Source organism: Falco punctatus (genome assembly GCF_963210335.1).
Source record: "Falco punctatus genome assembly, chromosome: 7".
NCBI lineage: Eukaryota > Metazoa > Chordata > Aves > Falconiformes > Falconidae > Falco > Falco punctatus.
The window spans coordinates 39,262,089-39,281,532 of NC_137587.1; the positions used below are offsets into that span (position 1 = coordinate 39,262,089).

Below are 19,444 nucleotides of genomic sequence, written 5' to 3' on the forward strand. Positions count from 1 at the left end.
TTGGAAGATTTTTCGGCTTGACAGAAGTTGTTAGAACTGAATTGGATTACAGATAGCTAACCTGAAAGCAAAAAAGGACATCTCACAAACTACAGAAAGGCATAAGCATTTATAGCATTCAGAATAGCACTGTTTGCTTAACAATCCACAACTGTACAACGGGGTCCAGAAGTGCCCTTGCTTCTGTTCTATGCATAGTAATACAAACCCATGTATTATTCTTAGTTGCTTTACGGGCCACGTTATGATGATTTCTTGAAACCTCTTAGAATGGGGTAGATGTTCTCAAATGCCTCATAGATTTCAGAACGCTCTTTTGCTCCTAGAAAGACATTTAGGAAGAAACAAGTTAAGAATTAACAGAGTGTTGAGAATAACTGAATCCAACTCAAACCTAATAAAGATTACAAAGCATGAAGAAACACAGGAGTTTAAAAGCAACTTACTATTAGTTTAAGGCAGAATTTCCATCATGCTTCTGCCACCTCACAAAGAATAATTTCTAGCTTGCTTTGCTTTAAGACTAGACTAGCTTTGTTTAATCTGTGGAACCAAACCAGCAGTTGGCTACTCTTTCCAAGTGCTAAACATTGGCTTTGGGAGGGGTGGGGGAAGGAACTGAGAAGAACTATGGTGTTACCTGCTTAACAGTAACAGCTCTGCCTGTTCGTAAGTGGAAAGATAGAAACAAGAAGTGATGGACACTTATCCCAATACTGGAAGTTGATCCATGGTTTGAGAACTCCCCTCCTTCAGTCCTGAGAAGCTTTTTTGGTTTTAAGCTTTGTTAGGGCACTTGTGATTTCAAAGCTAGCCTTTTCCATATTACTGCAAGAAAATTTTTAATGCCAAGTCTTGTATGCTAACTGTAATGCAGTAGGCAGGCACATTCCTTGCCAGTGACATGACTATCATGCTAGTACAACAAACGTCAGCTACAAGAAAAGTGCATTTAAATGAACTAGCAGATGGATTAAGCGCTACTCTGGATGAGCATGTAAACCTTTCCCTCAGAACACACTTGGGCATGACTAATTCATCTGCATTACCACAACTTTTACTTTCAAAGTAAAGTTACTTCCCTGACTAGGGGAAAAAAAACTCACAGCTCAGTAAATTCAGTTTTGTCATTACAGTTGCACCCCTTGTTCACAGTTCCACATGAACACAAGTTCCAGGGCTTACCTCACTGCTTCTGGGCCTGCTGCACACTCAAGGGTGTTGCAATTAGTGTACCCAAAAATGCAAGTACCAGTGGAATGGAACTGACCAGACTGATTTTACTGAGACCCAAGAAGAAGGTGGGCACACATTGGAGGGAAAAGCATTCAAGCTTTGTACAGTGTCCAATTCTTCAGTTAGTTGAGCTCATTCATGATTTATGATTGCGAGAATCTCTGGCTAAGGCAGGCACTTCTCTTTTTATCTTTCACATACCTCAAAGCTGTGTTGTGAGTGTACATACAGCATTCGAGTCCTCTGGGAACAAGTACCATTTACCTTTCAGTACATCTTGAGTAAAAGTATTTTCATGAGCTTTACAAAAGAACATGTTAGGGACATGCACTCAGAAATTCAACTTTTCTGACATGGGATCTGAGGTACGGATATCTACTGAGCACACTTACTCAGCGAGGCTTTTGCTTCATGAGTGTTTTGCCAAACACTCTAGAACAAGTCCTTAGATCTCCACCCTTTCCTCTAATAATCCCTGCTAAATGTTGTCAGTGAAGTGTTTTAAGAAGTTAGCTTCCTGTCCAAGCAATTTTAAATTGCTTGTTGTGATATTAGTATTTAAGTGACTAAGTAGTAACTAGCATGTCAGCATCCTGTTGGGATTCTGTACATTGACACATGGCATTATGCTTTGAATAAAGACACTCAAGTTTAATAACATGGAAATATGAGACTCTATATGAAGCAATATGAGATTCTAGTACAATACTGATGTTGTTATCTGCAGAAAACACAGATAAGCAGTAGCAGGCATTAAAAAGATTTCCAAGTGGCTTTACTGTGGCAAGGTGTTAGTTTAGCTAATGTTCAATTTAAATGCTTCCTCTGAAGATATGGTAGCATTTGATTAGAGATATACAGAGGGAGACCACTCACCAGTCAGCACAACTTTTCCAGACACAAAGATAAGCAGCACTATTCTGGGTTTGACCATCCTATATATAAGGCCAGGAAATAGTTCAGGTTCATAGCTGTTTCAAACCAAGCAGGTAAAATTAGTAAAACGCAAATACTATTTCAGTGTTGTATGCATAAACTGTTCTTTAATTATACTAAGAATAGAATAATTAAATCCACAGATTTTAGCTAGCTACCCAGAGAAAGGCAGGTCATGTTTTAGACATCTTCACGAGAAAACTGGTATTCCCAGCTGGAGCTGGTACAAGTACCTCATGCTTACTTTTAAAGATTTCTGAGACTGTGATTTCCCATAGCATTGAAGACGTTACTGTAATCTCCGATCAGTACTCAAATCCTTTGTAGTCTGCAAAGAGCCCTTATGAGGAAGCATCTTGTGCAACTCAGACAAAATGACAGCCAAGTGAATCTTTAATATATGTATTTAGTCCCCAAATTAAATGCAAAATATTAAATGCAGTGCTAGTTGAAAAAGACAACAGAATTTTGGTTTTGTCAGTGCTGAAATCTTTATCCTTTCCTCAGCAATGGCAATAACTAGCTCTTAACAAGCCCATCTTGAAGGCACAGCATGCCCATCGCTCAACCACAGGTTTACTTTAAATTGATGTCTAACAGAGATCCAGACTGAAAGGACCAAAGTGATATTAGAGAAACACACTGTATTTTCAGTTCTATATTTTACAGCTGCAATCTGGCTTCATGCCTGAAGTTTAACAACCTTATCCTTGCAGATTGGCATCTGGTTTGACAGGAGTTAAGAGGCCCACTTCGTATTCAAGTTTCACATGGAGCAAGGGCACAGCCCAGGTTCAAGCAGTTTAAGAGCTGCTCCAATTAAACCTGAAGTGTTTAATCAAGACCAGTTATTTTCCTATTGACACTATAAACCTTATATATTGACAATATAAACTATATTGACACTATAAACCACTAAGGTTTAACGTTGCACTCAGCAATAACAGGAGACTAGTAAAATGATGATCACCAACACTGCTCAGATTAAAGAAAATCTCTGGTACATATTGCCAATATGCAGTAATACTGAAGAATCTGTCAACAGCATCACAGTCAAAGAAAGCTTTTGTAAAAGACAGCATCTTCATTAACCAACTGAGCAAACAACCCAGAAGTGGTTCTTGAGCCCCTCATCTTAACCAGATCTAACTTGCATCCCATCTACCCCAGAAGTGACTGAACAGTTTGTAGTATGCTCTCAGTTACAAGGTTTCTAGAGTTGGTGTTTATGGTGTCCCGGCAAGGAGAAAGCAGTGAAAAATACACAGGAGGGCAATTTACAACAGCCCTTCACTGTTGAATTACGTCAGTCACGGTTTCAAGCACTGGAAGCTTTACTGCTAGCTGCTGCACATTATCCTGGCAATTAATCAGAGGGTCATTTTGGCCTGTGCCCCACTCAGAACAGGAGTTACTGCAGAAGATAAACCTTACGATCTTTACTGTAACACAATGGCATCTACAGCCATGTCACACTTGCTTGACCAGTAAGTATGTCTTTCTGTGAGCAAAAGACATGCTCGATATTCAGTATCCAGTTAATTATTACTCTCTTCTTCCAGGCTTGTACAGCCTCAGAATTTGAGTCTGCTTGTAGCTTACAATGACACCATTTCAAGTTGCATGGGGTTGTAAATCTGAATTCCACACACCTGCTGAACTGCTGATGAGCGAGAAGCAAACCTTCCAGCCGGATAGGGAACCTCACGTCACAGCTCCCAACCATATTCTGTATCTTGAAATCCAGGAACTTGGCAGGGAACCCAAGCTTCTGCACCACGCGTGCATACTTCCTGGCTGCGAGCCGTGATTGCTCTTCACTGAAGGAAGAGCAGAGGGGGCAAAAAGCATCTTTGATTAGTGCTTTCTTCTGCTCTCAAGATGGAAGTCAGTTAGGAGCCACCACCGTACTAATCTGTGCTCCAGAAAAAGATACGCTACTGCACAAAACAGCAGGCCTCTATCCCTAGAGCCACTTGAGCAAGCTAAAAGGAATAAGGCACTTAGTCATTCACTTTCCTGTGGTCTATTTGAACACAATGGAGCACGCTGCATCACCCAGGAGTTCCCCTCTTCAGAGGTTTCTTTCTCAGTTCCTTGGATCAGCTCTGAGAAGCTGTTTTAAGAGGTAGACTGCAGACAACAGTACAATCATCTAGCTAGCTGGGGTGGGAAAAGAGGTCTTCTAAACTGTAAATTAATGCATTATCTCACTGACAATTTAGGGACATAAAAACCAAGGCAGATGCTGAACTTCAGAGTTTAGAAATAAGCTTTGCTTCTCTCCAATTCCCATTTCCTTTAGAGGCAGATGTGTCAAACACAGACACTGAAGAGAGACTTGACAGACACAAGTTATGTCCTAATTCACTTCAAAGTCAGTGAGAAATTCAAATAATCCCTTAACAATTCCTGGGCGTTTTAGCAGCTTTTCTGCTAATGTCTGCTCAGCTCAATCTATGGTCAGGGACAGAAACACATAGTTCAGTAATTATTAAACTGCCATCATGAAGAAAGCTAGACATTTTTTAATACCAATGTTTCATTTTTTTTCTTGCAATTATGACAACCCTTTGCTAGATAATTTAAACAAGGTTTTCTGACATTTTTCATTACAATATAGGCATAGCTGCAAGACCCAGACCTTTAGAGGGCAGGAAAACCAAAAAAATACCTTTTTGCTCCTGTGCAGACCATTTTTCCTGAACTGAAGATGAGGGCTGTTGTTCGTGGTTCCCTGATTCTCATGATCACAGCAGCAAACCTCTACAAATTCAGAGGCAGACCTCACAGTCCAGCCAAGAGATTTGGCTGGTACTGCATTTCTATTCATTCTTTCAAGAATTGTCACTTGCAAAGCTCAACACAGCATGCCTTTGCTTTGTAAAAGTGTTTATTTACCACCCTGAAACTATTTTCCACCTCCCTAGGACCAAGGGGCTTAAGACTATAGTCACAGGACCACTGCCTGGTCCCTTACATTTTGTGGAGCAGTCTGGAGTCACTTACAGAAAGCCCATTAATTCCCAGTGAGATTCTACAGCCTAGGCCACTTGATAGAAGTATCCTGTAATACCAGTTTGACTCCAGTAATTCTCTTTCCTCCAGCCAAGAATTTCAGGGCTGATCCTTCCTCCCCCCAACAAGGGCTGCTTGGGCCATTTCAGCTGGAGGTTGCTAGCCACAGGTGGGACCGTTCATCTCCTTTCTTAAACAGCTTCATAACATCTCATTTCTGGGGCTTTATTAAAAAAAAAATAAAATCTCCTTGTGGTCCCCTGTATTTCTTTCACTTTAACAGGCTCAAGTTGCAGGTTTTTTTCTGTGGGTCAAGACAGTGCTATTAGAAAAAGTACAAAGCTCATGGTGAACTTCTATATTAGAATCCATTAGCACTGAGAAAGCTAAGTGATAGCACAGTTTTGAGTCCTTAAGATTTACCTTTGGGTTATACTCTGCATTTCTGGCATGCAGAGCTATGTTCTTCAGATCTAGTTTACAAGCCAAGTTTACAGTTGACACTATATTCCTGAGGAATGAGAGAAAAAAATTCTTATTGCAAAAGCAAGCCACTGCAGAACCAACCCCCAGCATTATTAGCTTAATGTGAAGTCACACTCTAATTAATAATTGCCATCAACTAACTTCCTGCCTATCTCTTTCCCACTCTAGCATTAAGCAGCTTTCGGCAAAATTTAAGTAATTCAATACCAAAATTACAGTTTGAGGTACAACAAAGTACAAAATTATTAGTCCCCGAATACTGAGTTTGTGTGTCTTCCAATAACTACATCACTGAAGTCTTTTACAGCTTTGACTTGAACCATTAACGAGTATTTACAGAATTACTACAGCACTCAGGGTGGATAAGGGTATGTTATTCTGTACAGGTATAAATTACTCCACAGTTGCTGTAGCCTAGACAGGACAGGACCTTTTAACAAGGCCAGAATTTCTCATGCTTCTTGTCATGCCCCTTCCCCTTGCTCAATTCAGACTATTTCTGCTCACAAAAGCAGCAAGCTGACATCTTTAAACCCAGAGAGCTTGCTGTCACCCTTAACTTTCTCCCTGATGGAAGAAGTCCTCCTTTTCAAGTATTCTTGTCTTCTCATCCTGCAGACTGAAATAACTAGCAGTACATAAGATATACAAATTATTTCTACCAAACACTTCTCCCTTTAAAGAGACTTTCCCCCCTTAAAAAGCCACTGGCATTTCAGTTACTCACTCAGCATGTTTATTAAGTCCACTCTCCCCTGTTTTGCTAAGCTGCGTATTGTTCTGTGCCACTTCCATTTTTGTGTTGTATTGCGCAGCGCAGAATCCAGTTGCCTTCCAATATTGTCAGTTCATTTTCTCCACCTCTCCTCAAAGAGGAGGAACTGCCCCTCTAGTTTTTTGGCTGGGCTTATTAAAGACCAAACCATACTTTTGCTACATTCTCTAAGTGAGAAGTCAGAGCACTACCTTGCAGTTTAAGCAAAACTATTATATATGCTACATATATAATACATGAACTTACTGCAACTGAGGCACTATGCCAGAGCTTTCTGATGCAGGTGTCACTGGGGTCACAGGAGTCATTGGCATCAGAGGATGACACACACCAGATGCCTCAGGAGATGGTTGAGTTGCATCTGGATGTGACGAGCTGCTTTCATCCTTGAAGATACCACTGTCCTCACTTCTTGATGCTGACCTATCAAGCTCTTTTTGTATTTCACAGCCATCTTCAGATAGATTTTGTTCTGGGTTACCTTGGATGATATCAGGAAGATAGCTGAGATCCACAGATGAGAAGTCTGTAGGAAAGTCTTTGGGCTGATTAAATTGAGAAGCGAACAACACATCTTCAGTTGTTTGAATTGGAAGGTCTACATCATAAGGGCTCATGGAAGTAAACAGCTGATCACTAGTTGAGAGGTCATCCTTGAATGAAGGAAAAAGTGTCATTAAGGATCTTGTATTAAAATGTTTAACTGGGAGACTAAATTAAGATTAACCTTCTGTTCAGCGAGAAAGTTTCAATCATTCCTCACCCCATTTCCCAGAACATTATAGTAAGAAATAGTCCTAAGATCTGAAAGTGTGTCCTTTGCTTGTCTATCAGCATATAGATATCCAGGTAACTTCTATAGCAGAGATACACATTTTCCCACTACACTTAAAAGGCAGTCTAGAATACTGTAATACCACAAATTGAGAAATTAACTATATACCTTCCTTCAGCAGTAACTAGAGGTATTGTTGGTGCCTTGCCCTTCACAGCTGCTGTCAGGCCTCAGTTATGCACATAACCAGCATAATTGCTCCTGAGTTTTTCCAAAGAGGACAGCTGGCATTTTCTGGCTGGGTTTAACTCCCATTCGGTATATTACTATTTCCTCTCCCTGCTACCAGGGGACAGTGTCAGTGTCGTGTTGGATTTGTGCAACAGAGGGCAGCAACTCACAGAATCACCGGCAGTTCCCTCTTCCAGCTGCTGGAGGTCACCAGCGTAATTTAAGTGAGGCCCAGTCAGCAAAGCCAGCATCCTTTCCCAGATCAAGCATGAAACATATCTGCAAGCAAGTTCTTGCATACTAACGTTCTTTATCAGCTATTTATTCTTAAAAGCCATTTAAAAGGTTTCATAATATTGAGGAGGCAAGAGTTTAGGAAAGGATTTATTCCCTTCTCTATTAGGGCATAAGCCTCTAGTTACTGAAAAGCTTCTTGCAAGAAGGTGGTTTCTGCCAACACCCACAGCAAGTGACAGCTTGGACTAGATGATTCATACAAGAGGTTTTGTGTTCATTTAGGCACTTTTAGGCTCAAGAGCCAGAAGAACCTGAGAAGTCCAAGCACAAAATCAGAACAGGGAACAGTGCACAAGACTGAGGCCCTTCAGTTGGCAGCAACTGCCAGAGCTCCAGTGGGAGCAGGGTTTCCAGATCAATGCTTTTCAGCCCTAAGCTACTGCTGCTTTATGTTGAGTGCTAATCATCTCACTTAGCAATGCAAGCATGCACACAGGGAGATCTCTGCTCCTACTTCGCAGTATATTTTCCTGAAGATACTTGGAAAAATCTTACTAAGTGACAACTCCTCCCAGAGAACCCTTACTTGCTTGAATACAGATGTGATCAGGTCTAGCTCTGAAGGCATCATGAATACCTAGGTCCTAAACTGTTTCTAAAACTGACTTCTAGATGCATAGCCCCACACGAGATCAGATGGGGCAGTATGCCAGTGAGTAAGGCTAGGTACTCCTTAACTCCTCAGCTCCTTGGAAACAGGATCCAAGAGCACTACCTGAGAATTAAGCATTCAGATACAAGTGTGTTAACAGTTACAAAGAACAACATGCTATGGAATAACTAAAATACATCTGTTTTAAATAAATCTATTTCAAGTTAGCAGCACGTGAAGGCACAGTCCCTGCAAGACCTCCAGTGGATTAAGGCACAGCCGTACAGGAGCTAACTGGGAAAGTTTTGTATGAATCATGATGCAGAGAAGATGGCACAGAAAAGCCTCATCACTGCAAGCCTGTAGGACTACTCACACATTGTGCTAAGGGGCATCAGAGAATGTGATAAATGTAATAGTCAAACACACACATCCCAGTCTGTGGCATAGCTTAAAGAAAGAAGCTGATGGAGAAATTAATGGTACAGGAGGCTGGAAGTATTAAACAGCTGTAAAAGAAGTAAAAAAAAAAAAAAAAGTAACAGAAAGTAAACCACATAGAGCTGGTAGAAACGGAAAGCTAATCTTCCTTTCTCATCCAGTTTCCATATAACTGCTCTGGGAAAGAGCGCTTATAGGGTTAAGCACTGGGGAAGATTGCCTTCTTGTTAGACAGATGCTCAGAGGCTGTGAAAGGGGGCACAAGACCATGTTTATATTGGGCTGGCTGCCAAGGGTTATTGCTATAGACTCTAGGTTAATTAACTTCACAGAAGGCCCCAGCAACCGCATAGCTTTGGACATCTCCCAGCAGCTCCAGGAAGGAGATTTCACACACAGATCCTGTCTGAGATCACCAAGCTGGGGGCGGCTTGAGGGGAAAGGGGGAAAAGAGCCGTTTTCACTTCCACTGCAGGAATCCCTGCAAGCCAGGTACATGTAAATCAAATCCAGCTGCTTTAAGCAACAGGCTTGGATTTATTTTTTTTTCTTTCTGCAGTGATATTTCACATATCTGCTATTATCAAGTGTCTCAGCAAGCCTGAAATGCTTCAGTATTCAGCACAGTCAGTAGCATTTATAAACCCTTGGTTATACCTCACCACATTATTTTATAGGGCCATATTCAAAGACTTTTATTGACTGCCGTAAGGAGGTGTCTGGATTTAAACAGCCTGTGCTAAACCCATTTTTCTGAGCTGAAAAGTAGTTTACAACAGGATGCAGGTGAAGCAGTTGCATTCCCTGGGTGAAGATGCTGCTCAGCTGTGGAGTCTGACCCTCACCACCCGCTCCCTCACCCTCTTGTCTCTGCAGCCACCTGACACCAGGAGGGCTACTCCGAATACCGAAGAAAAGCAGTTTTTGCAAACATTTACCAGTCAGCATGAAGAGATCTGAGCCTCCTACTCCCTTAGTGTCAGCACACCCCAGTACACAGGCCGCTCCTCACAAACAGCGCTTCATAGCGAGTTTAACCACAGCAGCATTGCTCCTGCAGCAGGTAAGAGCTACCTCCCCTAGCAGAGAGCCCCTCCGCCCCTTCCTCCATGCACCCAGCGGCTCCGGGCCACTGTAGCGCTCCGCTCTCCTGGGCGAGGCCGGGCCGGAGGCGGCGGCCAGGCGCGGGAACGCGGCAGGGCCCTCGGGCGGGAACGCGGCGCCGCAGTTGGGATTAGGGCGGGAAAACTTCTCAACGTGGCGTTGGTGGTATAGTGGTGAGCATAGCTGCCTTCCAAGCAGTTGACCCGGGTTCGATTCCCGGCCAACGCAGCTTTCCTTTATTACAAAACTTTTTTCCCCTCCCTACCTGCCCGCCGTAGCACTCCAGGTACCGCTTCAGCGGCGACGCGCCATCCATAGCTGCAGCCGCCCGTCCGAGCTCTCAGCGCCGCCCCGGGCCCACCTTTAACCCCGGGGGCGGCACCGGGGGGCTTGGTAGGGAGCCGCGCCCTGCCACCAGGCTGCCAGCCCTCCTGGGGGGATTTTTACCTCATCAAACAGCCTCTGTGCCCTTCACCTGCCCTGTGGGGGGCTCGCAGGTAGGTGGTCTGTGAACCCAACCTGCTCCTGAGCTCCCTAGGAGCGGGAGTTGTGCCTTGGGCCTTGCAGAGGTACGGCTTTGTTTCCAGCTGGTGTGAACCAGTGTAACGTGCCCTTAATTTCTCCCACCTGCCTCATCATATGCAATAAGGCACATCTGGTCCTTTGGGAGGAGCCCCAGTCCAAAATTATAAATCTCCAGCTGGAGGCGTTGCAATGAAATAGCTTGTACTTAGCTAGACCCATGTGGCTAATGCTGCTGAGAGGGAAGAAGCTATTCTTCTATCCACTGTTGTCCTCCTCTTGCAGACATTTTCTTCACTGTTCTTTCTTGTTTCTGCTCTTTATGTGTGATGATTTAAGTAAATTTAAAAAAAAAAAAATAATGTTCCTTTTTCAAAAGCCTCACATGTGCAGAGCCTGGGGAGGAGGCCTCACCAGCTGGTGCTGCAGGAGCCTGTTGCTGCTAACGCAGCTCAGCTTGGGTGCTGCTTGACTTGATGCCTACAGTTGCTTTCAGACTTGTTCCTTTCCTCCTGTGCTGTCACTGTGCAGTGATGGGTGGATGGGTTTCTGTGAAGGTGCAGCTGGTGACATGTCCCTGTTCATGTCTTGGAGGGGTAGATGTGCTTACTGTCGTGATTGATGTACTTGTTGCTCTGCTAGACTTTGCTTTGCTTTCCGCTGTGAGATTTGCTTGCAAACAGCTGGCTGAGCTGAAGAAACCCTTTGGAAGAAGATGTCAAAGCCCAGGCATGCAGCAAGTCTTTAGGAGGTGTTGCCAGGCTCTTCTTGCTGCCCCAGAGGTGCAAAGGTTTAAATTAGTACCCTTCATCCCTGTGGCAAAGTATGTGTGGCTGACAGCATTCTTCCCTTCTCAGCACAGCCTGCTGGGCTGGTTTCGTGGTATTTCTAGGGCTTACCTTGCCCCAGTGCTTTACAGGTGCCAAATCCCTCTGGCTCTGGAAAAATTCAGCCTCAAGCAAGTTGATTTACATCACAAGCCTGTCCTGGAGCACTCAGGAGGCAAGCCGAGCAGCAAAGCAAGGAGAAGGCTCTCTGAGACATTACACCTGAGTTACCAAGGCTGGTGGAGCTAGCTGGGACCAGTTCAGGATGGTTAAAATTAAAACATCCTGTTTGGGGCTGGGGGGTGATTGGGGTGGTTCTAGACAGCTCCATAGCCTGAGCTGCTTTTGTCAACACAATTGCCAGTACCAAGGGCTGTGGTGGGGGTCGTGCTCCCACCAGCAGTGGCAAACACAGCCCTCACGGGCTTCTTTATGACAGTGTGGGCCTGCATTGCCCACAATGACAAGGTATCATTGAATTCAATGCAGGGGTTGTGCTGAATTTGTTTTGTCCTCACAGTGACATCTCACAGGGACAGGAGATTGGCACTCCCCCAGCCTGTGAACACTACTGCTGTGCTTTAGTTGGGAAGCTAGATTATCGAGGTGGTCATGGTGTTTCCTTGGTGTGGCCTTGTCTGTAGCATTGCAGCTGTGGTGCTGTTTCCTCAACTAATTAATCCTTCGTTGCACTGCAGAACCCCCTGGAGATGAGATATGTTAATCTTACAGCTCCTGGGGACTGATTTGCATTTTGTGAGCCTGAGATGATCAGAGATCAACTTAAAATACAAATCTCTTAATATTGGTGTTGCTTCTTGCCTTGGATAGGGGCACCCTGCAAATGGCAAGGGCACCAGTGGAAGGCGATGTGACTTTGGGTAAGTCACAGAGTTTGGTGCCTCTCCTGTTAAATGGGTGTAAGACTGTTTACCCATCTTGAGGTAGAGAAGAAGGAAAGATGTTTAGAAAGCTGAAAGATCATCAAAGGAGTCTAGAGTCATATTGTGTGGGCAACTCAAGCTCTCTAAGTTGCTTTGATGTAGGGGAAGGGTCTTCTGGCTGCTGCCCAAGGGAGGGCAGGCATGGCTGTGCCTCGGGAAGGCTCTGTGCTGACACTCTCTTCCTCAAGGCTGGGTATTCACTCAGGGTGCCCAATGTGCAGGAGGCTCAGTGCGTGGGATGCCCAGAGCTGGGGAAACCCAGCGAGTGGAGGCCCAGGTAGTGGGACATCCAGAGAGTGGCAATGCAGTGAGTCCCTGGGCTTCCCCGTCACCAAGTTTCCCACTGTCTGGGTCTCCCCTTCTTAGTCATCAGAGGCATCATTCTCTCTCTGCTGTGAGGTAGTGTTTTTCCTTCCTTCTTGTGCAGGAGACTCTGACCCCTGTCATCAGTTGGGCAGATGCAAATTTAAAGCTTGGAACTTGTGAGACTTACCTGCTCAGTTTCTAATCATCCAGGTCAAATAACATTAGAAAGGGCAGCTATTTTTCCCATCCCAACTTGAAAAAATTATTTCTATCTCAAGCTACCTTCTCCCCCCCCAACCCCCTGTTTGTTTGGGTTTTTTTTTTAATTCCCTTTTGAAAGCAGCAGCTGCCCAGAGCCAGGCTAAGGTGACTCATGAGCAGGACTGTTCCGAGCAGGGAGGGAGCCACGCTCCCTTCTGCATGGTGGAGGCAGCCATTACGCACATCCTGGAGCGGCTGGAGCCAGTTACAGGGCAATGAATCATCTGATGCGCCTAGTTACTGCAATGATGAATTGTCATGAGTCTTAATTAGCAAATTGGTTAATTTTACTTAGAAAGTTGATGGTTAGTAGAACAATAAGTGCCTTGTGCATTCTTTGTAAGAGTCATTCAGTATCATTCTCCCTTGGATAACTAATTGGAGAAGACTATTTCACAGAGCTTCTGCTAAGCATTCCTGTATCGGTCTCTTAATGTTCCTGTAGCAGACATTCCCTCATTACCTGGTTGCTGTAGTCTGGTTATGGGATGGGACTAGTCACAGTAGACTTCCAAAAACCTGGAAGGGACAAGGAGTAATTCAGTAAGGAAGCGCTACCTGTTTTATTCATTAGTGCTCTCAACAACTGCCTTCTATTCTAGCATGCTGTAAATGCCTTGCAGCTTGCTTTGAAGTTGGTTTATCTGCTTTGGCTTTATCTTATCTTTTTGAGGAGCCAGTTTGAGAATTGAGAATTAAAAGCTCGTGACTGACAGTGTTCTGCTGTCTGCTGTCCTGAGCTTTATGCTAAACTTTTATAGCTGTAATTGTCTCAGAAGTGTGTAGCTTGTCTCAGGTGTAGCTCCGTCTCCTGGTACTCTTGCTGCCTGCAATGTTAAAGCCTTGCCTTTGGAAGGGGTAGAAGAGCAAGTGAGAGCAGGATCGCATTCCAAGAGCAATATATTATGCACAAGATGTCTCCGAATGCCCCAGGACTCTATGCTTCTCTATCAATGGCAGAATCCAAGTCTTGTGAAGGTGATTCCTTCTGTTTGGTTTAGCCCTGTTTTGGTCCCTATGCCTTGATTGCCTTCTTGCCAGGGTTATAGATAGAGTGAGGACCCCAGAAGGGGGTCAGAGAGAGAAGTAGATGAGCTGCAGTGAGGTTAGCAGGCTCTGTAGGAGCAAAAGACCTGCATGGAGTTGGCAAGGCTCTCGAGAAGCAACTGCAGCCCGAAAGGCAACTCAGACAGAGATGCTGGAGTGCCTTTGGTCTGACAAGTGTGACCATCACTCTCTCATACTTACTTGTCCTGTAATATTCCATTCTAGACCTGATCAATGCTTGTCAGTGTCAGTAGAAACTGGATTTATTGCCAGGGAAGGAAAGAAGCCATCATGACAATTCACTGAGTAGCAGTGAGTAATGTGACTTTTAAGTGTGAATTACTAAGTGTATCATCATTAGATTATGCTGGTGTAAAGAGAATTAAATCCATTAGATTTGATATTTGGCTGTGAGTTGCCCCTGTGCAAATCAGGAGTAACCCTCTTACAGAAGTGAGGTTATAATGATTTGAAATTGGGTCAGAATCTAGTTTAATTTTCCAAGTTTATTGGGTGATGGGAAGAAGGACTTTAAGTTCCCATTTACCCCCTAGTGCCCTGTGTCCCTCCCTGCATCGGATAATGCAGCCCAGGTCACACAGTGGTAAGGCTGCTGCTTCTTTGTCCCAGTTAAACTAGGTGCTCTTATTCCCTGAGAAGGACAGTAATGGGGGATTTGGTACTTTTTTCAAACATTAGCAGACCCTCAGCATTTGTCTGCTAATGCATGTGCTTTACATGCTTGCTGGCAGAGGCCAGCGTGAGGTCAATGCTCAGCATACATTGACTTCTGGATCGGGAAAGAAAGTCACTTCTATCAGATGGAAAAGGGGTAAACTGGCTAGAAAAGAGCCATTTTTCTGGCTTCTACAGCACTATTATGTGTAATGACAACACGTAACTACCCCTGTGTCAGAGAATAGCTGAGAACCAGACCCAGAGAGGATTGCCAAATCTTCCACTGAATGCCAGAGGAAGCACTGTAAGTAAAAGTCATCTGTCTCAACTGAAAGGCTGAATGGTGACTTTAAAACTATACAGTTAGCTTCTTTTAATTTTCCTATCTGTGCAAAGTGATTAAATGAAGGCATTCTGTATGTTGTTTGCACAGAAATCCACTCGTCCTGGCCCAGCTGTGCTCTTAAGCCTTGTACTGCTGTGTGTGGGAGAACACATCAGTCTATTTTTATTTCTCGTTCTGTATTGCATTTAAATATGGCTAGAAAAGGGGGGAAGAGGGGGGCTTTAAACATTGGCTGCCAACATAGCAATTAATGGCTACAGGCTTTCTTGGGCAGCTCCTCCATGAACATCATGCACAAATGTATCTGACACCTGGGTTCAGAAGTATTATTCTGTGCTTTTTGTTAAGTCATCTTGCTAATTTTTGTGCCAAATGGTCTGTCTAAATTGAATTGCATTTAAATGAGGTGAATGTGCGATAGTTCATCTGACTGCTGCTGTTTCCCTCCAAGTTTTGTGACAAATCGCTCTAATGCAAACACTGTCTCATACCTTGAACCTACTGCTGCAATTAAATATTGATCCTTTAAACCTTATCTGGAAAAACAATATAGTAATAGCACTCGTGTGTTTGCACAGAAAAGCAGAGCAGATGCTAACAGACCTCTGTTAATTTAGTTTACAGAGGCTGCAGTAACGTTGAAGACGTGAGCAATGACATTAGCACGTCTAGGACCTTCAGTGCAAGCTCTCCAGGAATTAGAGCATATACTGTGACGCCTTCACTGCTGCGTCAGCAAAGTTACGCCACCACTAGATTTTTACTAGCTTCTTGTACAGGGGAGGACAACTAAATACTGTGCAAACACAATGAGCCAGGGATGGGTTGCTGACCAGTCACTGAAATCCCCGTAAAACTTAGTTTTGTCTGAGTGATCAGCCAGATATAATGACTGACACCAGAATGAGTCCGCAGGGTGCACAACTTGGTGATTAGTCAGTTCTCATTGCCTCTTCCTCCAGTTAACAGCAAGCAAATCAGTGCTTCTGAGTCAATGAAGACCTCAGGAGAAGCTAGACTTCCCCAAAATGCTGCCAGATGTCAGCAGAAGCTCCAATCCCGCCGCCCTGTCTTTTTTTTTAACTTTTAACACACATAATTAACTGTTAACGCAGTCATGTTTCTATCACTCTAGGCCTTCGCCTGTGGTCTGCCAATAAATGCAGTTAGCTTAGCCGTGATGAAGGAGTCCATACCCAGCTCTGCCGTCATGTGCACTTCTTGTGCTTCATCTCATTTCCATGCTCATCCCAGCCAGGCAGGAATCCAGTGTGAGATCCCTTTTGGTACAGCCTCATCCCTCCATTTGGATCTTCCTCACTCCTCCTTGCTGTCTTTGCAGTTTCTGTTGTTAGTAAGTTTTCCCTTGAACAGGCTATGGCATTAGACTATGGACATCATGCTTTCTTACACCTTAGCTTTTATGGTCAGTGTATAGAAGTGGAATATGAGTTAATTTCCCCCATACAATCCAAGATACTATTATGGAATATTTTAGTGTATTTTTGGTGTCTGCAGGCTGTGGAAGAAGCTAACTTGTCACAGTGCCCCTCCTTATGAAGGTGTAATTTTTTCCTCTCGGACCCCCCCCCCCCTTCAGTTTACTTATCTGCAACTTGTCAGAAGTAATTAAATGCTGTGATTGCTTTGGCCTCCCTTCAATGGGCATTTAACCAACTCATAAATACAAGAGTAGCTCCCCTGAGCTCTGTTTCCGCTCAGGTAGAGTTGCTAAGGTACGCTCAGCAATGCTTTGAGGAAAATGAGGAACCCAGATGGGCCTGTGTTTGGGAGTGTCCTAAGTTGGCTGTTTTCTAAAACCCAAATTGTGTTTCTCAGATCAATTAGGTTTTGCCTATTAACATTAAAAATACTCACATTTATCCCCAAGTATTTTTACAGTCCCCTTTACTCCTAGATTGGCACGGGCAGTGCTGCTAGCCAAAATAAATGAAGCATGTGAAGACAGATAGTTTAAAGGCGTTGAGGAATGCAGCTGTTTCAGACCTCTTACATCTCACTGGACTCTCACCTAATTTGTTAATGGGCATGTTTTTCCCTGTAGGACAATAATGCTTTTCTCTGTATTATAAAGCACCTTCTAAACCTCCTTTTGTCCCTTTGGTTATAATCAGTTCAATTGGTTTCTTTTCTGGTGCCTTTCTATTTTCCCTAGAGAATCCGAGTTGGTTCTTAACCCTTTCTGTCCTTACAAATGGTGTGATAGAAACCCTTAGACACAACATAGGCAAAGTAGGGTCACTAGGGAGAGGCTTGTCACTATCTAAAAAGATTGGCTATATAGCTGAAGAGAAGAATATTTGCTTATTTTAAGTATGAGGCGCTAAACAGCAACACACAGAGGGATGTGTGTGGAGTTTGTGACGCTGCTGGGAATTGTCACTGGGTCTCCTGGGGCACCAGTGATCCTTGCACTGTTCACAGGACATCTCCTTGGACCCAAGGATTTGCAAACCTTTCCAAGTCTGCAGCCACCCTTGGGACACGGGTGCATGGCAAGGTGGCAAACTGGGGACCAAAGAACAAAGATCCCCTCTGGCATGACACTTACTACACCAGGCAGGTGGCTGCATCCCTCTAGTAGCCACAGACAAAATACTTAATATTAACTTACTCTGTGGTGGCATGAACAGCTGGGATGCTTCCTGCACTCTTTGATTTATCCAGACAGGCTATAAGCCTGTTTGCTGCACATTTCGTTAGAAGTTTGTCACAGCCTAACACACGCTGTTCCCGTGATGCCTCGCAGAGCTCAATCAATGTCCTTCCCTGGCTGCGGGAGGAAAACATGCTGAGCCAGCCTCATATTGAAAAAGCCCTTGGAGCAGAAGGTCTGTCTGACTTTCCATTTCTTTTTTTCCTCCCTCTCTGTCACTGCATATTGTTTCTCTTTGCTACCCATCCTGCTACGTTTCAGGTGAATTATGGGTCTGTGCTTAGGAGGAGCGTTGCGTTGGTGTTTCGTTTTTTTGCAAAGGAAAATATCTTCATTCTATAGGTATTGATGAAGCAGAGTATTAATTTCAAACCTGCTATTGATTAATGTAGAATAGCATAAATAACAACTGGTACTATGAATGATGAATGGGAGAATGAATTTGAACTGTCACTGTGATTCCACACAAGGGAGTGTTTTACAGGAGACAAGGTACTTTCTGTGTCATTTCTTCATTTGCTTTGCTTAACAATACCCATCCAATCTTGAAAAAATCATCTTCTGCTAGGATGCTACCAAGAAAGAGGAAGAATATTTGAAACTTGCTTTGAAACAGTACTCGAATGTGAATTCAAAGCATGTTTATTATTGTGCTGCTCAGAAAGCTGCTTTTCTGTCCAGCTTCACTGTGATGCCTTTAGCTATATCTGATACTGAAGGCTTGAAATCTCCAGATTAGAAATTAAATTCCACCTTTGTGGCTCAGACCTGATGACCCACTGGAGTCACAGCAAATCGGTTTTCCTTTAAAGTGAGCTCTTCCAGCTAAAGCTGTTGCTTTTCAGTCAAAATTGAACTCTTTTGGGAAGAAAAGATAAAGCCATCCGATACAGGTGTAAGAATAATTAGTGACTTGAAAATTAGCAGAGATTATTCAGACTGATGGCAGGCCTTGAGTTTGCAGGGATTTAGGTGCTTGTTTTAGTCTGCTTGCCTGTGTTGGTGCATAGGATGGTCAGAAGGGCTCTGTCTTGGGCTGGCATGGATTTAGGGTGGCCGTGGCACGGCCAGAGGTGATGAGCTGTGCAGTCTGGACAGCCAGGTGAGATGCAGTGCTTACCCAATTGCTTCCACGCTAGGTATAAACCACAGTGTTTCGGGAGCAGATGTTTGCGGCTTGGGTGTCTGGTATGGGAACAGCAGCCTGAGGAGGGAAGGCAAGAGGGTTCCCATTGGGATTTCCATTTTATTTTGCAAATGCAAAAGCTGAGAGTGACTAATCCCAGGTCTGTATTAGGAGGATCTGTATAAGGAGGTTAGGACTGAAGAGCCTGAAGTCCTAATTTAAGTCTGATCACTCTGAAAACATCAGTCACCGAGATTGGCACTGAGCTGTCTGGGTGTCTTTAATTGTGCTGCTTACAGTTGGTCCTCTTTTGAACATGATAGAATTGAACAGCACAAGCTTAAACCCCGTTTTGGGCTTTCCAGTGCTCTATTACAATGGTGAAATCCAGAAATGGAGGGTGGATATAGTTTATAAATAATTTTTTTCAGTGAGCTCTGAAACAGCTTCTAATAATTCATGTTATTAGCTGGATTTTCGGCAGTACAAAATGAGACTGTGATCATCACAGCTTAATTAGAAACATATGTATGTTGTGATAGCATGTGAATTATGTGGAGACTTGTATTAGCTTGATGGATTTTCACACTGATCACACACAGTGTCATGGTTTAAACTGCTGGTTTTTATTAGGAACTTTTAGTCTTCTTGCAAGAGTTTCCAATGTCATTTCTGATGACAGATTCTGCTTAGGACAGATGTATTTTTATTTCCTTACAACTGGATTTGATCAAACATCTTTTTCTGTGTAGCTCAAATTTCTGCAGTGGAGCTACTCTTCATTTACTACCATGAGAAGAAAATTGTAGTAATTTTTGT

The 19,444-nt window shown here is 43.6% G+C and overlaps 1 protein-coding gene across 1 annotated transcript; it reads right to left on the minus strand.

Moving 5' to 3' along the window:
- Positions 1–85: 85 nt before the first annotated feature.
- Positions 86–17,640, minus strand: TBPL2 (TATA-box binding protein like 2). Its single transcript, XM_080394521.1, has 7 exons — positions 10,157–17,640; positions 6,698–7,104; positions 5,614–5,701; positions 4,847–4,938; positions 3,825–3,992; positions 2,113–2,207; positions 86–322 (listed from the first exon to the last, which is right to left on the minus strand). The coding sequence occupies exons 1-7, from the start codon at positions 10,205–10,207 to the stop codon at positions 243–245; spliced, it is 981 nt and encodes a 326-aa protein (XP_080250647.1). The 5' UTR covers positions 10,208–17,640; the 3' UTR covers positions 86–242.
- Between the last annotated feature and the right edge of the window lie 1,804 nt (positions 17,641–19,444).